Source organism: Dermacentor variabilis, chromosome 2, assembly GCF_050947875.1.
Source record: "Dermacentor variabilis isolate Ectoservices chromosome 2, ASM5094787v1, whole genome shotgun sequence".
Lineage (NCBI taxonomy): Eukaryota > Metazoa > Arthropoda > Arachnida > Ixodida > Ixodidae > Dermacentor > Dermacentor variabilis.
In genome coordinates, this window is record NC_134569.1 from 1,470,352 (window position 1) to 1,497,773 (window position 27,422).

At 45.2% G+C, this 27,422-nt stretch overlaps 1 protein-coding gene across 1 annotated transcript in view; it reads left to right on the forward strand.

Moving 5' to 3' along the window:
- The window catches only part of LOC142570245 (putative transporter YutK), a 518,716-nt gene that overhangs the window by 333,147 nt on the left and 158,147 nt on the right, over nt 1-27,422 (forward strand). The window contains exon 7 of the mRNA XM_075678647.1: nt 7,044-7,171. Within this exon, the coding sequence (XP_075534762.1) occupies nt 7,044-7,171 (128 nt within the window). The remainder of the gene's footprint in view (nt 1-7,043; nt 7,172-27,422) is intronic.

Below are 27,422 nucleotides of genomic sequence, written 5' to 3' on the forward strand. Positions count from 1 at the left end.
GAAAAGAAAGGAGCAAAGAACAGTAGTTATACAAAGAAAAATCAACAAAAATGCTCGTAGCAAATATTTAGTATAGATCCTCGCAAAAGAAAGTATCTAACCATTTTCAAATTCGGCAGAGCCCTCGTTGCTCACAACTGCATTAGGCAATCTGTTCCACTTTTCAATCGTGTCAGGAAAAAAGGAGAAACGAAAAGCATCAGCACGTGTTAGATAAGGTTGAATAGTTCTGGTATTGTTGAGACGATCGCAACTCCTTCCTGGAGGTTGTGGATATAGATCCTTGTTTATTTTTGTTCACCCACTCATTATTTTAAAAAGAAAATTTAGCCTGTGCTTGCGTCTGCTTTGCTCCAGAGGCTCTAGTTCACAAGATTTTAACAAGGCTGTAACAGACTCTATGCGTCGATATTTTGCGCATATGAAATGGACTGCCAATCATTGCATTTTTCTATTTTTGCTTTCGGGACTTTTTGATGAGGGCACCACACGCAACACAATCGTGCTCCAAGACTGGTCGTACAAAAGTTTTTTAGGCTGTTAATTACGCGTCCCGTGTAGTGCATTCTAGTTTTTTCTTTAAAAAGTATAGTTTTTGGTTTGCCTTGGAACATATATTATCAATGTGTGTATGCCATTGCAAGGTGTGCATAGTACTGGCTGCTATGTATTTGGAAGAAGCTGCATTATTGAGAGGATGGTTTCCGATGTCGTATATGAAGGAAAGTTCGCTCCTACTTGAGCGAATATGCGTAAATGTTGTTTTGCTATAGTTTATGCCCATGTCCCATTTTAAACACCACTCGTCTAATGCCTGTAAACGTCTATTCAGATTAATTTAGTCAGCTTCACAACCTATTGGGGAATAAATCAAACAATCATCAGCAAAAAGTTTCATTTTAACAGTCGGTTCAACTAGTGCACCGATATCATTAACAAACAACAAAAACAGTATTGGTCCCAAAACGGAACTTTTGGGAACCCCATAGTACACACGAAATGGACTTGAAATGCAATCCTCAATCCTTACAGACTGTAGACGCATCGATAAATAGGCCTCTATCCATTGTATTACTTCTTTGCCTATTCCTATTTTATGGAGCTTAAAAAGCAATTTATGGTGAGAAAACTTATCGAAACCTTTCCTAAAATCAACACTTATTACGTCTGTTTGTGTGGATGCACCCATGTTCGAGTAGAAATCATGCAGCGTTTCTGCTAACTGTGTCACCGTAGAAAGGCCACTCCTAAATCCATGCTGGATTGTGGAAAGTAACTCGTTAGTGTCAACAAAACTAATAATATGCTTTGCAATAACGTGTTCTAGGGCCTTGCAGCAAACTGACGCCAAGGATATGGGTCGGTAATTGTTTACTTGCGTACGGTTGCCATCTTTAAAAAACAGGCATTACTATTGCATTGCGCCAGTCTTGTGGAAGTGAATGAGTTTCAATTGACTTCGCAAATATTATCTCTAAGTAAAAGGAAACCCATTCGGCATATCGTTTCAAAAATTGAGTTGAAAGACCATTCGGTCCGCTTCTCTTCTTCGCGTCTACTTCAAGCAGCAATTATAAACACCTTCACGGCTGATAATAACTGGTTCCATTGCAGTCCTCATGTCGCCGTTCATGTATTCGCCTATCTTATCACATTTGTCTGTTGTATAAACAGACTGAAAGAAGCGATTGAAAATATCAGCTAAGTCTTCAACTCGTGTCAGGACTTTTCCTCCATGTTCGATCTGTTCAATTTTTTCCTTTCTTTCACTGAAGTAACGCCAAAATTTGTGTGGTGAACTTTTAAGAAAGTTGGCAAGCGTGTGATCAAAGAACTGTTTTTTTCGATTTCACAAGAGCTTCTTTCATCTCAACTTTTATAACTGCCACTTCCATCGCTCTCACTTACTGTTTTCGTAGTCGTTTAATTTTCCGTTTGATATGGATAATGCTGCGTGTTATCTAGGGGTTTCGTTTGCGCGTTTTCTTAATACGAGTTGGAACAAAGCGCTCGACGCAAGTTGTGATGCTACTGTTAAATCTTTGCCACAGTTGCTCCACAGGCTCGCACTTCGATGCCTGCTCGAAGTAACTAAACTGTAATTCTAAAAAAATCGATGATGGTGGCGTCATCTGCATTTTAAAGTCTTTTACTTTTACCGGGAGAAATGGTCTCCCTACACTGCACACACTGGTCGGTATGTTTAAAGACAGTATTTTATGGTCTGATATGCCCTCCAATATATCTAATGCATAATCTATTATGTTGTGCGATAGAAAAACAAGATCCAATACTGAATTTGATTTTTCTGTAACCTTGGTTGGTTCTTGCACAATTTGTTCCAAGCCATTACAAAATTTTATTTCCAAGAGCTTTCCTGCGAGCTAACTGTTTCTGTCCCGCCGTGCAATAAACTTTGCCAGTTAATGTGCGGAAAATTAAACTCTACAGCCATTATCAGCCTCGTGTTCCTGTTAACGTGGTCAACCAAGAATTCGCTTAGCAGATCCAGAAACGCTGGGGAAGACGCAGGTGGTCTGTATACTACGCCAATGAAGTACATTCTGTTTTCGGATGTAAGCTTACACCATACACTTACGGGAACATTACATTCAATCGTAGAAGCTTGGACGGAATTTTTAACTATGATGGCGGCACCACCACCTCGTGAATCTCTGTCCCACCTAAAGAATTTGTACCCGAAAGGAACAATGCAATCACTGCGTATTCCCTCACGCAGCCATGTTTCTGTAAGTAATATTACATGGGGACTATGCGCCAGTAGAGTATATTCTAGTTCTGTGACATTATTAGCGATGCTACGAGCGTTTTCCACAATAATTCGAAACTATGAGTGGGACGGTTTTCTTGAACTGCTGGCAGAACTATCCGAGTCAAAGGATTCATGCCGGTCATGCGCACTTGCTGTTGGAGTTGTTTCGTCTTTATCGATCTTGTCACTCCGGCTTTTATACAGACGTCATTCATTTTGCTCTTGATCCCAAACAAACATGCGTTCATTTAGCTTTAGTTTATCATACACCAGTGATACCCGTGCCCCCTTAGCTCGGTCCGGCGCACTACTTTCCCATAATTTCTTTCTCAGATCAACGTTCTCTTTTGAGTAGTAATTGTTGATACTAAAAGAAGTGCCCTTTAGTTTTTTACAGTTGCGCATCACTGTCTCCTTTTCGCGATAATCCATGAACTTCATAATTACTGGTCTTACCCGGCCTTGTCTTTGTTTACGAATGCGATGAATTCTTTCTATCGATTTACTTTCTACCCCCAACAAGCTTCCGAGAAAGTTATCTACGACAACTTTCCGCAAATCTGTTTCGTTCTCACTTCTGGCCTAGGGAACACCGAAAACTAGTAGATTATTTCTTTTGCTTCTGTTTTCATAATCCGCTAGTCGTTCAGCTTGTTGTTGAACTATGTTTTCTAGTCTCTCAATTTTCTTTTGCATTTCCTGCACGGCCGTGAGATGTCTGTTCATTATTTCAGCCTTCATATTAAGTTCAGCGACTTGTTTTCTAATCGTGTTCATCTTGTCATGAGATTCTTTCTGATTATCCAAGATTTGTTGTAACAATTCAGCAGTCTTCGGGCCCGGGTTTTCCTCTACATCCCCTGAAGTTAACAATAGCGATAAGGTCGACCAACAGTCCACCACAATGGACCAACACATGCGAGGGCACGGCACGACAGTCAAGAATCTGTTGTCGCTTTTCCAACAAACTGCATAATTCTGTGCACCAGCCTGCAAAGGTAGCAGCGGTGGTTTAGCCATCCTGCCAGCTTGACAAGTGCCGTGCCCTCTGCTGTACCCATCGTCGTGTCGGTTCTTTAGTAGGCTTATGGTTGCTGACGTCACCATCGTCCACCGAAGATCGTCCAATGAGCTGTCAGATGCCTTGTTTCCCAGATGGAAACAGCTAAGGCCATCAATGCAAATTAACGCCGCTTTGCGGAGCGCAAGTTTTTCGTGTCAAATATGCAGGCAGGTTTGGCAAAATTGTCGGAACCGCATAAGGGGCAAGCGTTGGCGTTTCCCTTGGCATTCGAACTTCAATACTATTGATGGTGTTCAAGTAGTCTCTCGCAATAAAGTGCAACTCGCGCACAGCGCAGTTGGCGTCAAGCGGCTTATCAAGCCGATGGAGGTTACACTCGTATAGAATTCGTCGTTCTTCGTCTTTCGGGGCTTTACAAACAGACAACTCAAAACTTTCTTGAACACGTGCATATCCAATTGTGCAACCTGGTGCGTAACAATGGCGTAGACGCTGCTTCTTTAGCTGTTTCACGAGGATAAACAAGCAGACGACACGGAAAAAGTCACGCCGGCCATGCCGCATAGCGAACTAAATGGCAAGAGTGGGCGATGACAGCGCCGCCGCTACTTTCGCCACAAGCGGGGACAGGGGCAAGCAAGGGGAGCACCCTTCGGTCCCGCCGCTAGAAATCCTTCTATGTAGTTCACTATAGTTAAGTGACCGAACGTCTTTTCCCTGGCATGATATGCCGGCGAGGAGGAAGCACAGCGAGCCTGGATGGATGGATGGATGGATGTTGTGAGCGTCCCCTTTGGAACGGGGCGGTGGGTTGCGCCACCAAGCTCTTGCTATTATACTGCCTAATGTCCTTTCTAGGTTAAACAATGAAAAAAAACGCTATGAACTACCAGGCCCAAATTTTCTGATCCCCTATTGCGTACTGTGCTTTTGTACGTCTCCGTATTTTGTCATTTCCCTACTTTTCTTCCACCAGTCCTCCAATCGCCTCTTACTAATGCCGATTGCAAACATCACCTGGTGGTACGTAGCCCCCTAGCGAGCGGCAGACGAAGCGCACCTTGTTCCCCGGTGCGGACGTCAGAACATTTAACGAGCTCGTGCGCAGCTGTTGCGAGCAAGTGAGCGAGCGCGCAGGTGAGCGCAGGGAGAGAAGCGAGAGGGGGGAGTGACATCATATCCTCCCTGCTAGGCAGTCTGTGCCAGGCATCTGCTTTCCATTAATTAGACGGTTAAATACAATGCCACATTTTTGGGATGGAGGCCATTATTGACGTCACTACAACCGCCTTCTACTTCCGGGTTTCCACGAATTTCGGCAAAGTCGTGCTCACGTGGCGGGTCTTAAAGTCTGCGTTTTTATGCTTTGGTGTGTGGTAATCTGTAATTTCTAATTAATCCTTATTATGCCAGACACTTCAGTAATCCGACTTATAACTAAACTTATGGTCTGATATACCTACAATGAAGCCCGTGAATTTTGTACTGTGCAATTCTATTTTTTCCTGAGTTATTTTGAATTTCGCCCCCGGTCGTCTCTGGAAGTGGACTACCGGAGCTGCTGCGCCGGAAACAAGAGCGCACTTGACGCTCGTGCCACTTCAAACGCGCGAACACAACAAACTGCAACTACATGGAGAAAAATACTGGTTGATAGGGAAAGGCAAAGCATCCTGACCGCATGGTAACTTTCTAGTGCGGGGCTGACACCTGAACATCGCTCAGCAGGCGAGAAAGGAAGAGAACGGACTGAAATATGCAAGATACGATCCGATTTGAACGCCGTCTCTAGCTGCACTCCTTTCATCTCCCCTTCGCCTGCCCAATCAACGCCTCCTAGATAGCACAACGCTGGTGCACTTCAGTACGCGAATACTACCTTACCCGAGTGCCATAGAATCTAATGGGGACGCTCCCGAGCAAGCCGCGGTGATTTTGAAGTCGCCGCTTTCGTCACGCCGGACTCGGCAAAGATAATTGCGGTTCAAGTAGCATGATGACATAAAGCAGAGTGCACAGCCTTGCTATCTAGGAGGTGCTGGCCCACGTCCTTTTTCTCTCTCTCGGCTCATATTCTATCACTCGCGTACAACTTTTTGAGGCTACGAAGGGAAAGCTATGGAGGTAAAGCGCGCACAAGTGAAAACGGTCCCTAAAGAAGTCCCACGTTTTATTTCGCGGTAGTTTAGGCTGGGGAAGAGAAAGCAAACACCTTAATAGCAACAGTTAAATAAAAGAGAACACACCAATTAGTGTAAAGGTCTGATTATTTTCCGGCTTTTCCTTTCCGCGTCTGGGGAAATGCGAAACCGTCAAACGTGGAAGGTGCGTCGATTTAGCGTCTGTTCCGAGCAACCAAAAGCACTGTCAAGCGCTGGCGGACTACTTGGCGCCGTAATACTTGTGCAGCAGCCACGCGCCCGTAGCTTTCCCTTTATAGCCACAGAAAGTTGTCCGCGAGTTATAAGGCACTTACATTTCCCTTTCGCCTTGACTCGGCGCGCTGCAGTGCCTGGAAATAGGATGAGAGAGAGGGTAAAAGCGGCGCCGGCGGCCTTGGCGGTGGCTATGAAGGTGACAAGAGGGAGGTGATAGCGGCGGCGGCAGTGCAGGTGGTGGGAGACGGGAAGTGAGAATCGTGACATGAGGTGACGAACGCTCTTGGTTCCATTTCTCACAGTGCTTCACATATGCGGTTCTTCCTTTTAAGGGTCGATCACGGTTAAAGGGACACTAAAGGCAAATATTAAGCCACGCTAAAGCGATAGATTGATGCTCGAGAACATCTAAGGCGTCAGTATTATCGCGAACGGAGATTTAATAATTGAGACATTGAGGTAAATGCATTACACAATTTACGACTCCCCCATGTCATTCAAGTACCAGCCCGATGACGCAGACACTCATTACAGTTCTGTCACTAATACACCAACCATTCTTAATAAAAAGATAATTGCATTGCATAATAAGACGAAAGAAAATTTCACTCGTCCCGTCATATTCTTGGCACGAAACAAAAGCTGCGAGGTTTACAAAATGGTATTTTAAGTGTCCACGTCCACTCAGTATTTGCCTTGAGTGTCCCTTTAAGGCCCGATTTTGAAGGCCGCTTATATGCTTACTTTTCTACTGAAATAAAAAAAAATACTGGTTATATGCGGGATATTATCTCAAATGTGACTGAGAGTGTACCTTCGCCCTTGGCTCAGCGACAGCGAAAAATGTCACCTCTGCTATGATGCGCAGGTGAGTGCCGGCCATCTGGTGACAGCCTCCATAATGAGTGCACCGGCGGCCCTGGTATACTCGAAGCTCCTCTACCCAGAGACTGAGGAGAGCCGGACTCACGTGCGAAATATCGTAATGCCGCATTGGTAAGGAGCCCTCGAAAAGGTTTTTTTTCGGCCTGTTTTCGTTGTTTAATATGCAGCACCATTGTTTAACGTGTATTTGTTAGTTACTGCGTAAGGGGCCCGATTATGATTTGCGATGCTTGAAGCGTCGTTTACAATGTGAACGTAAAATCATGAAGCACTTAGAGGCTGTCAGTTATTGCCAGCATGTCAACCAATTCTCACAACGGCGTCAGTGGCCAGCCATTACAGCAAAGAAAAATATGCGCCTTCCGCCAGTACCGTATGATACAAACCATTAGGTCATCAATTTCGGTGCCGATGCAGCAGCGTTGAAGGCTGAGTTTCTCTGTACGAGCACGTGCTTCATCGGAGCTACTGCTACTTCTGAAGCGCATGTGCTTTCAGAAGGGTGCAAATGGCTGACAGAACTGCGTTGCGATTACACATATGTCTGTCAATAAAATCGCTTTTACTAACCAATAGGAGCACTTAAAAATACAACGAAAGCTCTTGAGCGTTTCATCGCCAGGCGACGAAGGTGGCAACGAGATTTCAGTGGATTTAAGGCAGACGCGAGCCCGAAATATATGTGAATGCGGCTGGGGAAAGGAAGCCGCCGCGGCCACGATTGACAGCAGTCGGCCAGCCATGGTGTCGATGGTTTCATAGAGCCGAACGACCACCCGGGTCCCGGTCACATTAGGGTGCACGCGTCGCCCTTATTTCACGCCAGTGTAGAGCCTGCATCGGTGGCGATGGGGACGACTACACAGCCTCCGCGCTAGCCCCCCTAGCGTGTAGGGCGACTGCAGAATATATAGAAGTGAAGCGCTTCAAGAAAAAGCCCCACTATGGACACGTGCAGCAGCAGTTCATGGGACCCGCCGTGGTTGCTCAGTGGCTATGGTGTTGGGCTGCTGAGCACAAGGTCGCGGGATCAAATCCCGGCCATGGCGGACGCATTTCGATGGGGGCGAAATGCGAAAATACCCGTGTACTTAGATTTAGGTGCACGTTAAAGAACCCCAGGTGGTCCAAATTTCCGGAGTCCTCCACTACGGCGTGCCTCATAATCAGAAAGTGGTTTTGGCACTTAAAACCCCATAATTTAATTTTAATTTAGCAGTTTATGGGATCTGTTAGGCAGTCCAGGTTTAGTCCGTGGCGAGGCAAAGAGAGCAGCAATGATCTCTGGCGGTAGAGGCTGTGAATGGCGCAAGGGCATCGGTTCACGAAAGGCGGGCTCAAGTGAGCACACGCCGCCACCACAGATGAAGCGGCGGGTGGATGAGACCTGATGGTCACTGCATGGCCTCAGAGATTGCGTGCGCTGGCAGGTTTGGCTCCGGCCCCCCCATTCGGTGCGCTGGAGCCGGCAGGAGAATGTGATGCAGCACGGGCGAAATAAGCACGGGTGAAATAAGCAAAGACTGGCAATACGGCAACGGAGTGAAAGTTGTAATAAACCCGATTCCGCTTTCGAGGATGATACACTGATGTCGTATGAATAAGAAGAGTGAATAAAATGGGCTCCTTTGTTTTGAAGTGACTCAAGTGCATTATTAAGGCAGGCGTGATGCAGGTTCCTAATGGGTGATGCGTATTCTAACTTCGATATGACAAGAGTTTTGTATGCTAGCAATTTTACGTGTTGAGGGCGTGGCGGAGATAACGGAAGAACCCAAGCATCTTATTAGCAGACGAAATTACATTAGCAATGGGCGGGGCCCAGGACAAATCATTAGATAGGGTGACAGCTAAGTATTTATGTGATAGGACTGACTGTACAAGGATATTGGCTATTGCGTATCGGAAATCAAGCGAATGACGGCGGCGGTGGAAAAATAGGTGTTTACATTTATCAGGGTTAAGTTCCATTAACCAACCGTCGCACCATTTCTTACTGCTTTTAAAGACATCCTGAAGGAGTTCTTGGTCAGTGATATTAGTAACAGTGCCGAAAATCACGCTGTAGTCGCCGAACATGCGTATATTAGAAGATACTTCGGACGGGAAGTCATTAATGTAAATTAAAAATAGTAGAGGACACACTACCGACTCCTGGGCAACACCGGCTGTTATAGTAGGGCAGGGGAAATTATTTAACAACTGGCGGCCCAAGCAGCAGGGGCAGAATGCATAAATATTCAGGTATGCCCGTATATATATATATATATATATATGACAAAGAAATACCATGCAACATATGTAAACATCAGAGGAAAACTACAATGACGACTAATAAGATTAAGAGAAGGCAGGGAGAAGAAGGAAAACTTAAAGAAGTTAGTTCGGGTGTTATACGGTGTTAAAGAATCCGCGTGACGATACTGTGTGCGATTAGTCAATAAATCCTGCGATCCATTTCAAGATATTGGGCGAGATGTTAAAATAGGAAAGTTTTAGTAGTAAATGACTAGGTGGAACTTTGTGGAACGCTTTTGGAAAATCTAAAAAAAAAATGGCGTAAGTCTGTCGATTAGAGTCTAAATTCGTATGCACATCACGAACAATAATAGCCAGTTGCTTTTGACATGAGAAACCTTATCGAAAGCCGTGTTGCTAAGAGTGGGAAAAGTCGTTCGAGTCGAGGAAGCTCATGATGTACGATAACATCTTGCTGGGCAAGTTGGTATTGATTAATTACACTTGTATTTAAGGCGCTAAAAAACCACACACAGCACACAGGAGAGAATAATGGGACATAACGCCACTCACTATGTTTTCACAGAGACACGTACATATATACCCTCAGTCGGCGCCTGCGCGACAAGCACACTCAAGCATCAATTAGGGTAAGATAAGGCTCTTTCAACAAACTGTTTCTCTGACTTATACAATGACAACGACGTTTCACTAACACAGAAGCTACCTTTCTTACTGATATAAATTGCTTACATTAATTCTCTAGCTTTCGCACTTCTGCTACTGGCCAGAATCCATGCGTAAGAAAAGTATCCCTCACAAGAACGCTAGTAACAGTTTCTAATATGCTTTGGTATATTAGGGCCCTCTTTATTTTGCTCAGCGTTTCGTTCATGTTCCCTGATCCGTTCATTCACACCGTGCCAAGTCTGTCCTATATAGGAACAACCGCAGGAGAGGGGAATTTCGTACTCTACCCCTATGGCACATTCTTCTTTACTCTATGAAGCCCAGGCTTGGCTCCGCAGCCTCTTTCTTTTTATTTTTTCTTTCCTTTTACTATCCGAGAGCAAAGGCCTCCAAGCTTCCTAGGAACTGTAAAAACAAGCGGAACACCATGCCTGCTAGCTACCTTCCTCAAACTGTGGGACAACTTGTACAGATATGGCACGGCCACCACCGGTCTCACCTCTTCTTGAGGCACCTCAGCCGCAACTCTCACAGCCATTCTCGTCATTTTTTCGCAAGAGGCTTTCCGTAAATCCCGTCATGAGCGAACTCGGGAACCCAGCTGAAGCCAGCCTGGCCTATTGGTTTTCGAAACACCGATGCATATTGTGAATACAAAATTTTCTAAGCGCGGATTCAAGACAGACGAAAGCGATTCCTCTTTTTACTAGTTTTGGATAGGACGAGTCGAATGGCAGAAGCCATTTTTTTTCTACGCGGAGCATAACTCCAGCAACGCCGATCTAAACAGTACTCGATTTTGACATTTAATAGCTGTAAATAATTATCCTCAGGCAGTTCCTTCGTAAAATTCAAGCCTTTTCGTGTTGTCTAAAGAGGGACAAAATATTGTCCACAGCTTCTGCGAAGTTCAAGCATCCGTCCTGGGTTAAAATAATAAAAAAACCGTATACATATCTAAAGACTTTAAAAACCTTGTTAGCGGGTAAAACGTGGTGCAGAAGTAGGTCCATTTGTGAAAGGAATATATTACACAGTACTGGCGCGACGCACCAATTCTAGCCTTCTGCAGAAAGAACCGCTGGTCAAAAGTGAGAAAAGTGGACTTAAAGTAAAACATTAAAAGAGCTCAAATATCATGAATAAAAATACTGGCCGAGTCCTGAAAAGAAACAGGTTCAGATCTTTCAATATTCCAATTTCGTAACATATTCCAATGATATATCGCGAGGAAGAGGGGCGAGTGCCTCAAGAAGCTAGTGCGCGCAAGAACGGGCTGCACTTTAAAGGAATGAAGAAGGCGTGGGAAGATACGATGGGCGGGCCTGATGTGGCATGCGCTGAAAGACGACCTGCAGTGATATAGCTTGTGAAAATGGGAAAGAAGTCCTATCAGCCTTCGATTTTCTAGCGAGGGAAGATTTAGAGATATTTTTACGTTAGTGATGCTAGAAGTTCGTGAGTAATTTTTCGTGATGAAGCGGGCTGCTCTGTTTTGGACCGACTCGAGCTTGTTCCTGAGGTACGATTGATGCGGATTCCAAATAAAAGATGCGTAATGCGTTTTCGAACGAACTAGTGTCGCATAAGCTAATGATTTAGTGGACTTGTTTGCCGAGTAAAAGTTAGGCCTAATGTAGCCAAGGGTTTTACAAGCGCTGCTAGTAATCGCATCGATATGATGATTGCATGAAACGTTTGAAGATAAATGAATTCCCAAATATTATATTGTTTGGAACAATATAATATTTATATATATATATATAATATAATATAATATGCAATCAGAAAATAATAATATAATAATAATATGCAACCTGGACATGCAATCAAGATTAACCAAGGCTAACCATGCTATGTCTTAGCTTTCGCTACTTCTATCCTGGCATAGCCGAGCTAAGCCACTGCCAATTTTCTTGCTTAACTGTTCTGTACAGGGATTCACTAGTGCCATATATCTATTTAATTATGCACCAAGTTCTATTTTATCCCATATTTTGTTTATATATTCAAAAGCAGTTAGTGCGAACTATATTTACTCTTTAACAAGTTGCAGAATATCCTTAATCAAACGGGTTTGAACTTGTGTCGCAAACTTAGTTCGATCGGTCAAACATTAATATGGGGTGTTACAGAAGTCGATAACTGTGTTTCAAGCTTTTTAAAAGTGCCCTGCAAAACCTTCAATTAATCAGTTCATCGATGAAATGCGCTGCATCGAAAGCAATTATTCGATTAAAGGCTAATAAGATAGATGATTAGTTGTTAACAGAATCAAAAAATTATTCAACCATCCGTACTTCGAACTGGCAACTTAGTCCTCGAGTTAGGTTTGTTCGTTCACTAATAAAGCCAGCATTACACACGGTGTCCCAGCTATCAAGCACCAAGATTTAAAGATATACAAATGCCACGTAAGCAAATGACAAAACCAAAGTGGTGTTGTTTGCCGTCGCTTGTAGATACAGAGATTATTTTTTCCATTCCGCCTAGAGACACAATAATCCTTAATTACTAAATAAAGGTCTCAATATTAATATTACATGAAAAGGGGTAATAATAAAATTCTAGTGCAACATGAAAAACTCCCGATACAGCTTTCTGTTGCTCAATACGTGCTATATAAAAGTTTTTCCGAGCGTGAATCATCATCATCATCAGCAGCAGCAGCATGGTTACGCTCACTGCAGGGCAAAGGCCTCTCCCATACTTCCCCAACAACCCCGATCATATACTAATTGTGGGCATGTTGTCCCTCCAAACTTCTTAATCTCATCCGCCCACCTAACTTTCTGCCGCCCCCTGCTACGCTTCCCTTCCCTTGGAATACAGTCCGTAACTCTTAATGACCATCTGTTATCTTCCCTCCTCATTACATGTCCTGCCCATGCCCCCCCCCCCCCCATTTCTTTTTCTTGATTTCAACTAAAATATCATTAAATCGTGTTTGTTCCCTCACCCAATCTGCTCTTTTCTTATCCCTTAACGTTACACCTATCATTTTTCTTTCCATAGCCCGTTGCGTCGTCTTCAATTTAAGTAGAACCCCTTTCGTAAGCCTCCGGGTTTCTGCCCCGTACGTGAGTACTGGTAAGACGCAACTGTTATGCACTTTTCTTTCGAAGGATAATGGCAACCTGCTGTTCATGATCTGAGAGTGCCTGCCAAACGCACTTCAACGCATTCTTATTCATCTGATTAATTGAGTTTCATGATCCGGATCCGCAGTCACTACCTGTCCTAAGTAGATGTATTCCCCTACCACTTCCAGTGTCTCACTACCTATCGAAAACTGCTGTTCTCTTCCAAGACTGTTAAACATTACTTTAGTTTCCTGCAGATTAATTTTTAGACCCACCCTTCTGCTTTGCCTCTCCAGGTCCGTGAGCATGCATTACAGTTGGTCCCCTGAGTTACTAAGCAAGGCAATATCATCTGCGAATCGCAAGTTACTAAGGTATTCTCCGTGAAATCTAATTCCCAATTCTACCCAGTACAGGTTTCTGAATACCTCCTGTGAACACGCTTTGAATAGCATTGGAGAGATCGTATCTCCCTGCCTGACGCCTTTCTTTATTGCGATTTTGTTGCGTTCTTTATGGAGGACAACGGTGGCTGTGGAGCCGCTGTAGATATCTTTCAGTATTTTTACATATGACTCGTCTATACCCTGATTCTGTAATGCCTGCATCAGTGTTGAGGTTTCGACTCACTCAAACGCTTTCTCGTCATTAATGAAAGCTATACATAAGGATTGGTTATATTCCGCACATTTCTCTATGACCTGATTGATAGTGTGAATATGGTATATTGTTGAGCAGCCTTTACGGAATCCTGCCTGGTCCTAGGTCCTAGAGTCCTAGTATAGAGTCTATTTCATTTCTAGTCTCGCCATTCGGGCTCCTCCACGTCCACTTCCGGCTTTTCCGCTTGCGGAAGAAGGTATTCATTATGCGCTTATTGTTCTTTTCTGCAAACTCTGCTATTAACTCCCCACTGCTATTCCTAGGGCCTATGCCATATGCCCGCACTGATTTGTTTCCAGCCTGCTTCTTGCCTGTTTCCAGCCTGCTTCTGGCATTGAAGTCACCCATCAGTATAGTGTATTTTGTTTTAACTTTACCCAAAATAGAAGTGAGGCGTGCAGACAGGACACAAGAGTAGAGAAGTGGACAACACGAATCGTGTTGTCCACTTCTATGCTCTTGTATCCTGTCTGCACGCCTCACTTCTATTTTGCATAATGAATCCTTACCAACTAGCTCAGCTTTCTGTCGTTATAACTTTACCCATCGCCGATTCCACGTCTTTATAGAAGCTTTCGACTTCCTGATCATCATGACTTGATGTAGGGGCGTACACCTGTACGACCTTCAATTTGTACCTCTTATTAGGTTTCATAACGAGACCTGCCACCCTCTCGTTAATGCTATAGAATTACTGTATGTTACCAGCTATATTCTTATTAATCAGGAATCCGGCTCCTAGTTCTCGTCTCTCCGCTAAGCCCCGGTAGCACAGGACGTGCCCGCTTCGCAGCACTGCATATGCTTCTTTCGTCCTCCTAACTTCACTGAGCCCTATTATATCCCATTTACTGCTCTCTAATTCCTCCAACAGCACTGCTAGACTCGCATCACTACATAATGTTCTAGCGTTAAATTATGCCAGCTTCAGATTCCAATGGCGGCCTGTCCGGAACCAGGGATTCTTAGCACCCTCTGCTGCGTCGCAGGTCTCACCGCCGCCGTGGTCACTTACTTCGCAGCTGCTGGGGGCTGAGGGCCGGGGTTTGTTTGTTGGGTTCATATAGGAGGTTTTGGCCTAAGACTGCACCAGGGTGGCCAATCCTGCTCTGGTGAGGCAATGCGTTACCGGTTCTGGTCATCGGGATCAGGCCACACTCCACGCCTGTTTATGCAATTTTATCAACACGCGAATTTTTTTTAATCCGGTGGAAAATTACGCGGCACCGCGATTCGAACCACGGTCCGCTTGAACGCGAGGCGGGTGCTCTACCTCTACGCCAGCACTGCACCTCTGAGCACCACTTGTCATGGCGCTCTTTGGCCAAACCTGGCCCTTGCGCCATAAAACACCACACATCATCATCAGCAGCACCTCTGAGCCTGAAAGAATAATACAAATACGTGCAAAATTGCCACGCGATTGGCCGCTCGAGCCACTTCCATTTTATGAGGATGTGCTGAGTTGTCTCCGGATGTCTGCAGCAGCATACAGATGCATCATCTAGTTGCGAATATTTGCTCCGGTATGTTTTTATCCTAAGGCAACCAGCCAGAGCCTCTGTCACGGCTTGTCACCCTTTCGCCTTCGACGCGAAGTCGTCGACGGGATATGCAAGCCGGTTGATCGTTCCGTACTCAAGAGGACATAGCGAAGGAGTCAGAGTCGGAAGAAAGAGAGAAAAAATATTTCTCGAACGACAACGATACATGAATTAAAGGAAACATAAAAACACAAGAACACTAACAAACATGCATTTTATATAGATCAATGATGACGACAAGAGAAATACATCGAGCAATTAACCGTTGATATAAAAATTACCACTGCACAAAAATACACTTAACGGTGGTCCACTAAGCAGAGTTCAAAAGAAACCAAATGATGGCATACGTCAACACTGACTAAATTCGGAACGGCGGTTTACGAAGAACCACGCAAAGCTCATTGATACTACAAGATATGCAGGCAATCTCGAAGGCTGGGCTTTTAGGTAACGTCGGAGCTGGGAGGATAGCGTAATGTCATGAGTGCCATGTTTATACGTCATTCCAGCGCTAAGCGCTATTAGTTTTTTGCTGTTGTTTAGTAGCCATGTGCTGCCAGTTCAGCAAGAAAAACGGTGGGTCTGACAATGTCGAGCACATATTCCTTGCCGACTGCTATGCAACCAACCGTTACGTGCACCTACACAACAGCTCAAGCATTTGCACGCATGTTGTGGCGAGGCATTTTCGCCCGTGGTCCTTCAATGTTTATCAAGGGCTCCTCAAAGCCTATAGCTTGGTTCTCCCGCAAATCACCGCGTTATGTTTACTCAGTAACCTTACGAAAAAAACCCGCAAGTGGCTTCAGAAGAGAAACGCGACGATTCGTGTCTTTGTGTACATGATCAACGACGCGCAGTATTCTCGACTGCCGATCAAAACGAAATATTCTGCTCTAGTGTCACCAAGCATCACCAAGCATCAGGAACGCGAAAAACAGCGCCGGAAATCCAATGTTGCCCCTGCTGTCTCAGATTGCTTCGTCCCTATTTCACTGCTTAGTTTAAACGCGGCTGTCGAACTAGTGTTGAGCCAGCTTTCATTGAGAAAGAATGATTTGACAAGCCGCATGTCGAATGAGACACTGCAAGCTCTCCTTCAACTTAAGTTTGGTCTGGCCAGAGAGTGGCGATGGCTGCAAAGAATTACAGTCGGGTACAACTTGAGAAAAAAAAAGGATCGTTTACTTCTCCAAGGCGGATGCACACGAGACTCCACCAATGGGCGTGCACTCTAGACTGACATCACGAGCCGGACGGCCGGTGACCCCGCCGATGGAGAAGATGGCCGCCCGCGCTTCGAACGGGGTCGAATTGCGTCTGTCGTGTGTGTGTGCCCCTCGTCATAGTGAATTCCCAAACTATTCGTGGTGGTCTATCCCGGGGGGCTATTCTGTAAGAGTCCACCTAGTGGACTGTCCATTTCGGCCACTGCTGATTGGATGCAGCTGTACGGGAGAGGAGGAGACGGGCGGCCCTAGCCAATCAGCAGCGGCCGAAATGGACAGTCCACTAGGTGGACTCTTACAGAATAGCCCCCCTGGCGCAAATATTATTGCGAGCTTACGCTGTACCATTCTTGCCGCGTACGTTTATTCTGAGCTGTAATCCGGCGATGAAAGATTGCAGCGAGCAACGCTGGCGCTACGGTACGAGAACTTGCGAGACTGCAGGCTTCCAAAAAGAACAAAAAGAAACGAAAAAAGCTGTCACATTCTTGAAAATGAGTTTGTGAAAACACAAAACGAAGAAAGATATAAATCTTCCGCTATTTAAAACCAAGAGTATTTATTTCCCACAAGGAATGGAGCATTTTTGTATCTTTCGTACTCCGATCGTCTTCTCGTCCCAGGTTTGTAATGGTTTCGATGAATGCGCTGTTTTTCTTAAGTATTTGTTAAGCAGCAGCTTATTCATTTTAAGTTCGGAAAACGAGTAGGAAATGAGTAAATGTGCCGTGTCCGTGTAAATCAGCATAAAAGCCGTGTAGAGCTGCTCTTGGTAGTTTTGTCCCGTGCAGCTGCGCTAAATAGCAGACGCCGCGCAGTGTTGTAGAAGGCACGCGGTTATTTTTTCCCCGTGATCCTGCATGTGCTGTAGCATTCCAATCGCGAGAGCACAACTAAACCGGTCATCAAAAATAAAAGTCTTTATTTATACCGAGAATTACGCGTTTGAGGAGAATGGTTCTTTGACCGGGATTATTTTAGTCGCGACGGCAATCGGCTGTCGCGCTTCGGTGATCTGGGTGGAGTCTCTAGTTTTTTCTAAACTGGTACCCGACTATAGTTGAAGTTTCTGCCGCATTTCAGCTCTGCAGTTCTATATGATCCAAGTGGCACTGGAAAATAATTAAAATGGGGCTAGATTGTGTATTTATTCCATTTGCGTAAATCCCCAGTGTGAGAAGTATCAACCTGGACTCTACGCAATGTTATTTTTCGTCGTTGTTTTAGTCAAGCACCTACGTATTGCGTGAAAGTTGTGATTTTTTCATGGTACTTCTTGACCGTTGCGTAATATTACAATGATAGGCTCTGGAAATATGTGAAAAATGGTGCTCGTTCAGAGCGAAGATGGCAGGGCAATTGCTCACCAAAGGTCGGTGAGTGATCGCCTTGCCAACGTCAAGTTATAACTCGTCGGTTTTCATACCGTACTATTGCGACAATTTTTGTTCTTCATTCTTTGCGCGTACGGGTAATAGCGGTTATGGCTTACTTTTATATGCATGTACTTGATCATCGCTGTAGTTCCTCTTAGTTCGTCATACCAGTCATTACAGTGTACTTGGTCACGCGTACTTTCCAGCTGTGATGAGAAACAAAAGCGTTCGATATACCTAACAAGTGCTTGCGATAGTGTTACGTCCATGTTTTATCATTGTTGCACACACCGCAGTGGTGGATGGGCAATGACTTCTTGCCAGTTCGTAAAGGTATGTATGGTGTTCTGCTGGCTACCTATTTTGATTTATAGTGCTTGGATTTGTTAGACAAATGGATTTACTTTCTAGTTAACTTCATGACAGCCGTGCACGACCTATGTAAGTCGATTTTGCATGTCCCCTAGTGGTAATGAATTTCTTTATTCTTTTTTTTCAAGTCGCACTGAATGTAGGGCACACAGCCTCCCTCAGAAATTTAGCAACACACTCATTCGGGCCTGCATTTACAAAAAACTGAAGTACACGTTTTTATATTGCACGAGTCTTACCAGCGAATCCATGTTTAAATATTGCACAGTTCAACTCTTTTCGATACTAATATCACTTGGATTATTGCCAGCACCGTAACGCAGGTGGCAATTAAAACTGTAAATTTTAATTGACCTCCTCTGTTATGGAACAGCAGGTCGTCATGTTTGTTCCCACACAAAGGCGAACTGCAGTCCCAACTGCCGCTTCTTCGCACGAGGAAAATGCTAGATGGTTTGAAGTTTTCTCCAGAGTCCAGTATGCCTCCAAGCAGCATCATTTGCTAACTCAGCATCAATTTGTTTTCGAGTAAATTGGAAAAGAAAGGGAGCGGAAGAAAAATAACACGTTTGTTTTATGAGTCAAAATTAGGAAAGGCATACCTCTCTTATTCCTTGAGGTCGGGCCGCCTCTTTTGCGCGCGATCGTGAACAGCTGAAGCTGACCCTCGAGGCAATATTTTGCCTGACTATTATAGACAAATGCCTCGGGTACAGCGAGGCGCAACTAAAGTTAGCTCAGAGTGTGGCTCAGTACACGCGAATAACGTCACGAGTAAATCGGAAAAGAAACCCTTCGGTTCATTGTAACAATAAGAGGTGTCCAAATCCACACCTGAGTCGCATGCTCTCACTAGAATACTTTACGCAAATCTTGGGGCCAGTCTTGTGCTGCTTGCGTGCAGCGGAAGTAATTTTTGAGCCTAAAATACGCGGTTAGATTTCGACATAATCTACAACATATATAAGACACCTGCATCAAACGTTTTGGCTATGTTTTTGGCTACTTTTCGCTAAGGAAAAATTTGAGTATAGATATTTTTGGGCTACATTTTGACATCATTTGGCTATATTTTGCTGGCGTCATCTGGCAACCCATGTGACGTACTTGCATTGCGCCACACAGACACACAGGTCAATTGTGTAAGAGCGCGCGGTCACCACGGCGACGGCGCGGGTCCCTCCCGTCTCCAGCGCAGCGGCGGCGCTGAGGTTGGTTATCACTGGCGACAGGGGGTCGTGGCTACTTCTCCATGTGGGCCAGCTGAAGCAAGCCATTTTCGCATCAATGACATTCCACTAAAGCTGCTAGAGGAGGGCCAATTGAATACAACTTCTAAATAAAAGCTGCGATAGTCCCTGCGCAATATTGGATCACTTGCGTTGTTGCATTCGAGAGGGCTGATCCGTGCCTCTTTCTTGGGTCGATACCGAGGCGTGACGGCGCTATTCTAGCACTCGAGCCTATAGTAATCATATCATCATCATCAGCCTGGTAACGCCCACTGCAGGTCAAAGGCCTCTCCCATACTTCTCATCAGTAATGAGTAATCATATATGCATGTTTAAACCATCGCATAAATTAAGCTTGAGAATATATTTACAAACCATCCTACCACTTGAGCATTATAAGCGGGATACGAAGGCCGCACTGCTAGTCTTGTACGACTGAACGCCACGATGGTGCGGTGCTTCGCTTCAAGAAGCACGCTTCAGTGCTGAGATACCTAACATAAACGGCACATTTTATCTGAAGATGCCTCACGTACGCACTGATCTTGGCTTTCATTAAATGTTTCTCACCAGCTACGAAAAAGACAAGTAGAGGGAAGGAGAAAGTAAGGAAGAAAAATTAGAGCACGTTGCAATACACGACATACCGACAATATTTTACTACTAATAAGTTCCATTTAGAAAAGATTCAAGTGCCAAGGCTGAGTGTATGCACCAAGGAGTCAATTAACACTTTACATCAACTTCACTTTCTCTCTCATAGAAGCGATAGCTCCACAGGCAGTCAGCTGTTTGCATGCATCTTTTGCAGCGAAATGCATTCGCAACACAATGTAAGACTGCAACAGTTCTGCAGTTAGAGTGTTCTTGGGAGTACTGCATCCATCTCCTTGTATACCGCAGCTTTGGAGTGAATGCAGGATATCCAAGAAGGTGTGCACGCATAGAATGTTTTCTTGCAGTAGAGTGGATATTTTAGTTTCCAGGTTTCTAAACATGTTAGCTCCTGGGCACTCTGCACCCGACGACTGCTGATGCATGCAGTACACTTCTAATGTTTCAAAAAAGTGTGTACGCGATAGCCCCACATATAGTACACAACAGAATCTTGTGCAGCTGGCATGCTGTATCCATGATCTGATACACTGTTTCCCTTTGCCGGATCACTCTTTGGAGAAGTATATAGCTTCGGCAGCTTTATCTTGACCACAGCTTGGAGTTGTTCATGTGTTGCCAGCCGTTCTTTGTTTCCTGCCTTCATGGTTTCTTGAACAGCAGCAAGCACGAAAGTCAGCTCTGCCAGGACATTGCCAGTGATGCAAGTCTTTATAGGTGTGTACAGACTTAAAAATCTGCATACGTGAGGGAAACAGGGGAAGGCGGGAGATGGAAATTCAAGACGGTGACCAAAATGAGAAGAAGGTGAAAGCGCATTGTATGTGCGGGAGAAGCTCATGATAGTCGATATTGGAATGCATTGTGTGACTGCGCAAATGACAACGGACGAACGAAACACACAGGAGAAGCACGGATATACATGTATCATAATCACACTTGATAATCATCAGAAAACCATCACTCGACATTGGCATGCGGGCGGGAGCGGTACAAATTTGTACGTAAATAATTTAACTCTTCTTCACTTAGTGACACTGAAGAGCTGCTTATGCAGCTGCCAGATTGCAATTATTATACAGCAAGCTTCATAGATTTACCGGCTCAGTTGTGACGCAAACATCTTCAAAACTTTTGTGTCGCGGAACCTAGGCGTGCAATTACGACAGTGGCGACAATGGTCAGCCAGTTTACCACTCCCCGCCAATCCTTGTACCCCTGCGCGGTGCTCCTGCAGTCTGACGTTTAAACACCGTGCTGTCTACCCTATGTAGCTGTTGCCACAAGAGAGGGGTATCTGGTACACTACCCCTATTCTGCACGGGACGAACCTGTCAACGCGCTTGATACTGCATTCATTTGTTTTCTTCCTTTCCTGCACCATGTTGCACATGCCCGCCAGTTTCTTGGGCACTGGGAAAACCACGGGGACTTCACATTTTTCAGCCACATTTTTGAGGCGGTGAGAGATTTGGTAGTAGTATGGGAAGGCGGGGGGGGGGGGGGAGGGGCAACAGGTCTCCGGCGTTGCGGTTCTACGCTTGGGCGGAGCTTTGATGGACCGCGCGCTTCCTTTTCAAGGGCTTCTAGCACCGAAGTGACCATCTCACACCGAAATCCTGCGCTGTGCAGTCTTTGCAGCTGTAAAAACACGCTATGTTGCATTTCATGCTGGCAGGACTTATCAAGAGCAGCACGCAGGCAGTTTTTTCCTATTCCGCTTTTGACAAGCTTCGAATCAGCAGACTGGTAGTTTAAAATAACTTTTTTTTAGCGTGGCTGATACATCCAGCACCCATGGAATCCTGCAATAACAATGCAAATGTCTAGGAAATGTAGGCATCCATGCGAAGGCTACTCAAAAGTGAAACTCAACCCAAAGACGCTCTCACGGAAAATTTCAAGAACACTTCGTCCGTTGTCGTTTGCGCGGTTACATGATGCGTTCCAATATAGACCACCAACTAGCCCACCGCTTCCTGTTAATCATGGTTGTAGGGTGGTCTTTATCCCCTCCAAAACATGTAGTGACTCCGAAAAATCTCTGAAAGAAATAAAGTTGGAATGACGTCTGTGTCTCTGAAACATTTCGAAACACTTGCGTCCCTGTACCAACAGACATGCAACATATGTAGCCTTTCAAAAAGCTTCCTCATTTCTTACCTCCAAGGGGTCCTGGCTGAGTTTTCGTGTCCGGACATAATGTGCTCCTTTGGAATGAATGTCTCTGATCAGATCCAAGATAGACACGAGTGTCACTCGGAGGGACTGCATGGTCACTTGTGAGGCAAACATGACGGTTCCGTCTCTGATGTTCGGCTCGGTCACATTTACAAGTCTAAGAAATTGTTGGACCAACTTAAAGGTAAACCAGTAAGTAACATTCATTAGCAGTGCGCAAGAGAGTAAAATATCAACAAGTTATTCTTGCGCTACTTTCTGCACTATGGCGCACTTGCAATAATGGAGGAAGCCGCACCATGAACAGCACATGTGTTTGAACAAGCAATTTTCATGCTTGGTACGTCACGATAAAGTTCTAACCGAGGTTTCTTGTGGTCACCGAGTTCTTTCTGTTCGTTTATATTTACGCAAGCCGCACCAAGCGTGTTTACTTAGCTAGTGTTTACTACAATTTATACTGCCATTATACGTAAAAGCATTATTTCCTGTAAAAAGCATGTTGCTATCGCTTTAGCTGACTTGGTTTTGCATACCTCAATTTCTTTTGATGAGCTTCGCATCCGAAAACATGGCAGCTGCACATTTAGGGCATCAAAGACACCACAGTTTTCGAGATTGGGAAGTTGTTCTCTTCTGTACATGCAAGTCTGCATTACATGATGTCAGCAAACCAACTTTTCTGAGCGCAGGCCGGCTACAGACAGCGCAGACGATTAAGAAACGCACTGAACGCGCCCGCCGAAAGCCGGCGGCTCGATCCAAGCTAAATCCCTACGCGACGCAAGAGCCACCTCTCTGAAAGGATACGAGTTGGAGCCACCTCCGAAGCGGACTTTCGCAACTGACCTAATCTAAACCATTGGCACACACGCACGCCCTTGAGTCCGTGGCGGGCCTCAATTGTCCGTTCACAAGCACAGAAGAAACGACGGCAGCCGGCGATACGGCGCCAAACCCTCTGACACGCATACACTGTCACCGATTTGTGGACATGGGATTGGATAGAGACACCCCATATTTCGGGGCGTTCGCATCCCTGCCGTTTTAGCAAGCTTCTCAGTCCGAGCGAGGCAGAGAATACGCAGGGGTACCTACAAAAAGGTGCCGAGGTGTCACGGTCGCGCAAACAACAAGAAAAAATAATCTTAAACCTGTCGTCGACTTTTTTCGGCCACTTGTCCGAGTGGCCGGAAATACCCGTCTTGCTCGCCGGTTTCTATTCCCACGACCTTGTGGCGCCCGTTGATCGGTGCTTCGCCGACTAGAAGAATGCCGCACCATGACAGCCTCAAATGGCAACAACTTCCCTTTAGGTTAATTTACAGATTTTCCCTTTTAATTTCTTTCTTCGTATTCTTGTAAATTTACATGGTCTTTTTTGTTTCCCTTCTCTGCATACTGTCTCTGTTTCTCTCTTTCTTTCTGATGACCCCTGGTTGTCTGTCTACACTTTGAATTACCCTGTACTTGGTTGCCAACTTTTCTGACCACTTCCCCCATTTTGTGTCCACGCCTTTCAGGTGCAGACACTTCAGCCGCCCATTTATTTTGATCCATTTTCCTGAGTGTTTCTTCAAAACTAATTTTGCTCTACGCTTCTCTGACTTCGAACCAGGCCCAACCCATGTCACCCTGCACTGCCTCACTTGTGCTTTTGCTGCGGCCTCTCAAAGACAAGTGGCCTACCGATCTTTGATTATCTTTCAGCCCCGACAAGATATCCGATTTTAAGCATATAATAGCATTTGAAAACGTTAGTGCTGGAACCATTACTCCTTTCGGGGTTCCACGCAGCGCCTTATATCTATTGTGGCCCCAAAATGCTCTATTTCATTACTGCTTGAATCTGCTTCCCCTTTATTTTCAATTTATATTGGTGAGTGCTTGAGTAAGTCTTTCCTTCGTTTATGCCTACGCCGATGTAATTGTATTGCTTGAATATGATTATGACTTGCTGTTCAATTGACACCCCGTAATTACTCGTCTCGTCATTAAAGATCATAATTCCCTATTTCTCTGTGTTAAGTTTAAGGCCTAAAGTTGTTGCGGCGTTGCCACACATATTCGCAAGTATCTGTGAATCTCTTGCATTGTCCGCTAGTAGCACTAGGCCGTCCGCATACATCAGTCCGGGGACCTTCTGTTGCACCATTTGTCCATTACGCATGTATGCTAAATCAAACCCTGATTTGCTGTTTTCCAGCCGTCTTTGTATGCGCTTAACATAAAGCGTGAGCAGCAATAAAGACAGAGGACATCCTTTCTCAAGTCCTCGGTGAATTTCCGCCCCTCCGCTATATTTTCAGCCTTCCCATGCAATTTGTTCTCGGTTGTCTTCATAGATCTTCCTCGGCAGCTCCCCGAAATGGTCATCTGTGCCTTCGTACTTGAGTCTATCCCATAACGATTCCTTGTCTGCGTTTTCGCAGGCTCCCTTAATAACCAGAAATGCTATTCACAAAGGTATATTCTGAGCTTTTGAAATCTCTATGCACTGGATTATACAAACATACGATCCTCTAAGCGTCTGCCTGGTCTGAACCCATTCTGTAGTTCTCTCAGTGCATCATTTTTCACCACCCACTTCGACAGCTCTAATTTTATGGCTTGCATTGCCATTCTATACATCACCGACGTTACCGTAACTGGCGTGTACGAGGTCGTCTTATCCTTTTCACCTTTGCCTTTGTAAATGAAGTTCATCTTGTTTTTAAGCTATCCAACGAGAATTTTCTTCGTTCTAATCACTTGCTGTGTAACATTTGTCAGTAGTGCCTTACTCTTTGGACCTAGATCATTGCTTAGCTGTATTGAGATTTCGTCGGGTCCTGCGGCGGTGCTATAGGGGACATTTTTTCTACTTCTTTGCATTAAAACTTTCTTATGTTAAATTCTGATCTCTCAGGCTTTTCTGTTGCTGCTGGATTCGTTTGGATGTGAGCTAGGCCTTCGTTTGTGCCGAATTCAACCTTAATAACGTCTCTGGTGTGCTGCAGCGCATCGTCTCCTTCAAAGATGGCACCGCCTTCATCCCCTATGCGAATTTTTAGCAAGACCTTATGGGAGTTAGGGCGCGAGCGCCACGGTGCGGATAAAAAGTCGGCCACGCCCACCAATGAAAGTTTGCTGCCCTCTGCCGCTGGAAATGTCTTGGTAGGGTGCCCGAGCTTTCGCCGGATGATTTGTGTACCCGCGTCCATGTCGAGTGTGCGTCGGTTGTGCGTTTCGTAGATTGCAATAAATTAATAATGGCTTCTCCAGGGCAGCACGTTGTTCCTGGAAGTCATGTAGCAGTCACCGACTGCAAGGCGACCAGGCCTCAGTGGGCTGTTGCGCAACAGTGTGGCTTATAAAGGTACACCGAGTTCCGCTTGCGCTTGCGACTGACTTGGAGTTGTCGCTGATGTCTGCCATTGCACCTTGTTTTTGTATTCCTTTTACATATTCATCAAACATTTCGCATATTCAAGAAGTCTTCGAGCGCAACCTTCCACCTCAGATTTGCTAAAGCGGTGCATTTGTTTACATCGAAATCTACAGCCACAGATCGTCGCTAGCTTCGGATATTGTGGAAACGGCGCATCGCTTATATGAAGTAATGTCAATTAGAACGTACTAAAACATGCATATCTGCGCATATGAGCCACATTGTTCCAGCAGAAGACGAGCGGCAGAGCCATTTAGGCGACGTCAACTGTGGTCTACAGTCCAGACACATGTACTACCGGCTGATGTTACCGATTCTAGATTTTTTTTTTTTAACTTCATCATACTTACAGTTTGCTCGTGACATGAGGCATTATTAGAGCAAGCTGTGCTCGCATAAGCGCTCAGTTATCGGCCGTGTTGCTCTTTCGCGAGAACGCGGATGTCTTTGCTAACACGGTTGGTATCTAACTGAGCGAGGCGGTTCTTTCTTCTGTTGCACCGAATGCACCCTTTCTTATATCGCGTCTGACGCATAGGTAAACAGTACTTCTCTGGAAGTAAGAAATGCCTCAGCATAACAACACGTACAGACCAACCCATCTACGTACCGAATGCGGCCGACAGCCTTCGGGAACGGTGACGTACAGATGGCAGTTGGCACAGCGCTTTCGCCGCTTGCCGCTTGTTGTGTACGCGCCGTGAGAAGCGAGGAGTAGTTGATATCAAGTCACCATAGGGCCAGAACTAAACTATAGGATCAGTTTTCTTCGTCCTGACTGCTTATATTGTCACGTGGTAGTGACGAGTAAAGAACACAGTAGCAATACTGTGAAAGGCTAAACTAACTTTTATTGGGCGAACCTGTGCCCACGAAGACAGGCTACACTGAAAGAACGGCGACAACGGCGAACACAGTCGGCGATCGTCAAGATCTGATCAGCGGGTCAAGCGCGTCGGCTTTCATACGTCAATAGCCGAATGTTCCAGACTAATCGCTGGGACCCGCATGTCTTCCACAAGGTTCTACACCATTCGCGTCACGCAATGAAATCAGATAACACAACGTTCGGTAAAAACAGACAGCGGATAGAACCATCGATAACTTTCGAGAAACTTCCGATACATGCAGGCGTGTCTTGCAAGTGCGATAACATTTGTTAGGTGGTGAAACGCGGTCACCTGATAGAGATATAAAGTACACGTGTCAATATTTAAGTTCAAGTCCACTGGCAGCAGGTGCACGCACTCGACGGGGCCATGACTAACCCAACCATCGCCAAAGGGGATCAACGTTGGCTCAAATTTGAATAGCAACGAATAGCGCGCAGAGGACGAGACAGTAAAATTCAGAGAGAGAGAGAGAGAGAGAGAGGGCGAGAAAGAAAGACACAAATGAGAAAAAGGTAGGGAGGTTAAACCGAGGTAAAACCACCGCTTTGCCACCCTGCACTAGGGGAAGTGAAAGGGGAAGTAAAGACGGAAAGAAGATTGTGACAAAAATAAACGCGTGAAAAAATATGAAAAGGGAACGGAACGGGATCATTATAGTCTTTCTAATATGCCACTGTCACTTAAAAAGGTCAACAAAGCCTTGACCGACTTTCACTGTGACGACAGGCCATGTGGGCATTCTAAGACTGCCTGTTCTGAAAGTAGCCTGTCGTCAAGGCGTGCCAGCGCGGTCGCTAGTGACAGCCGGTGCGC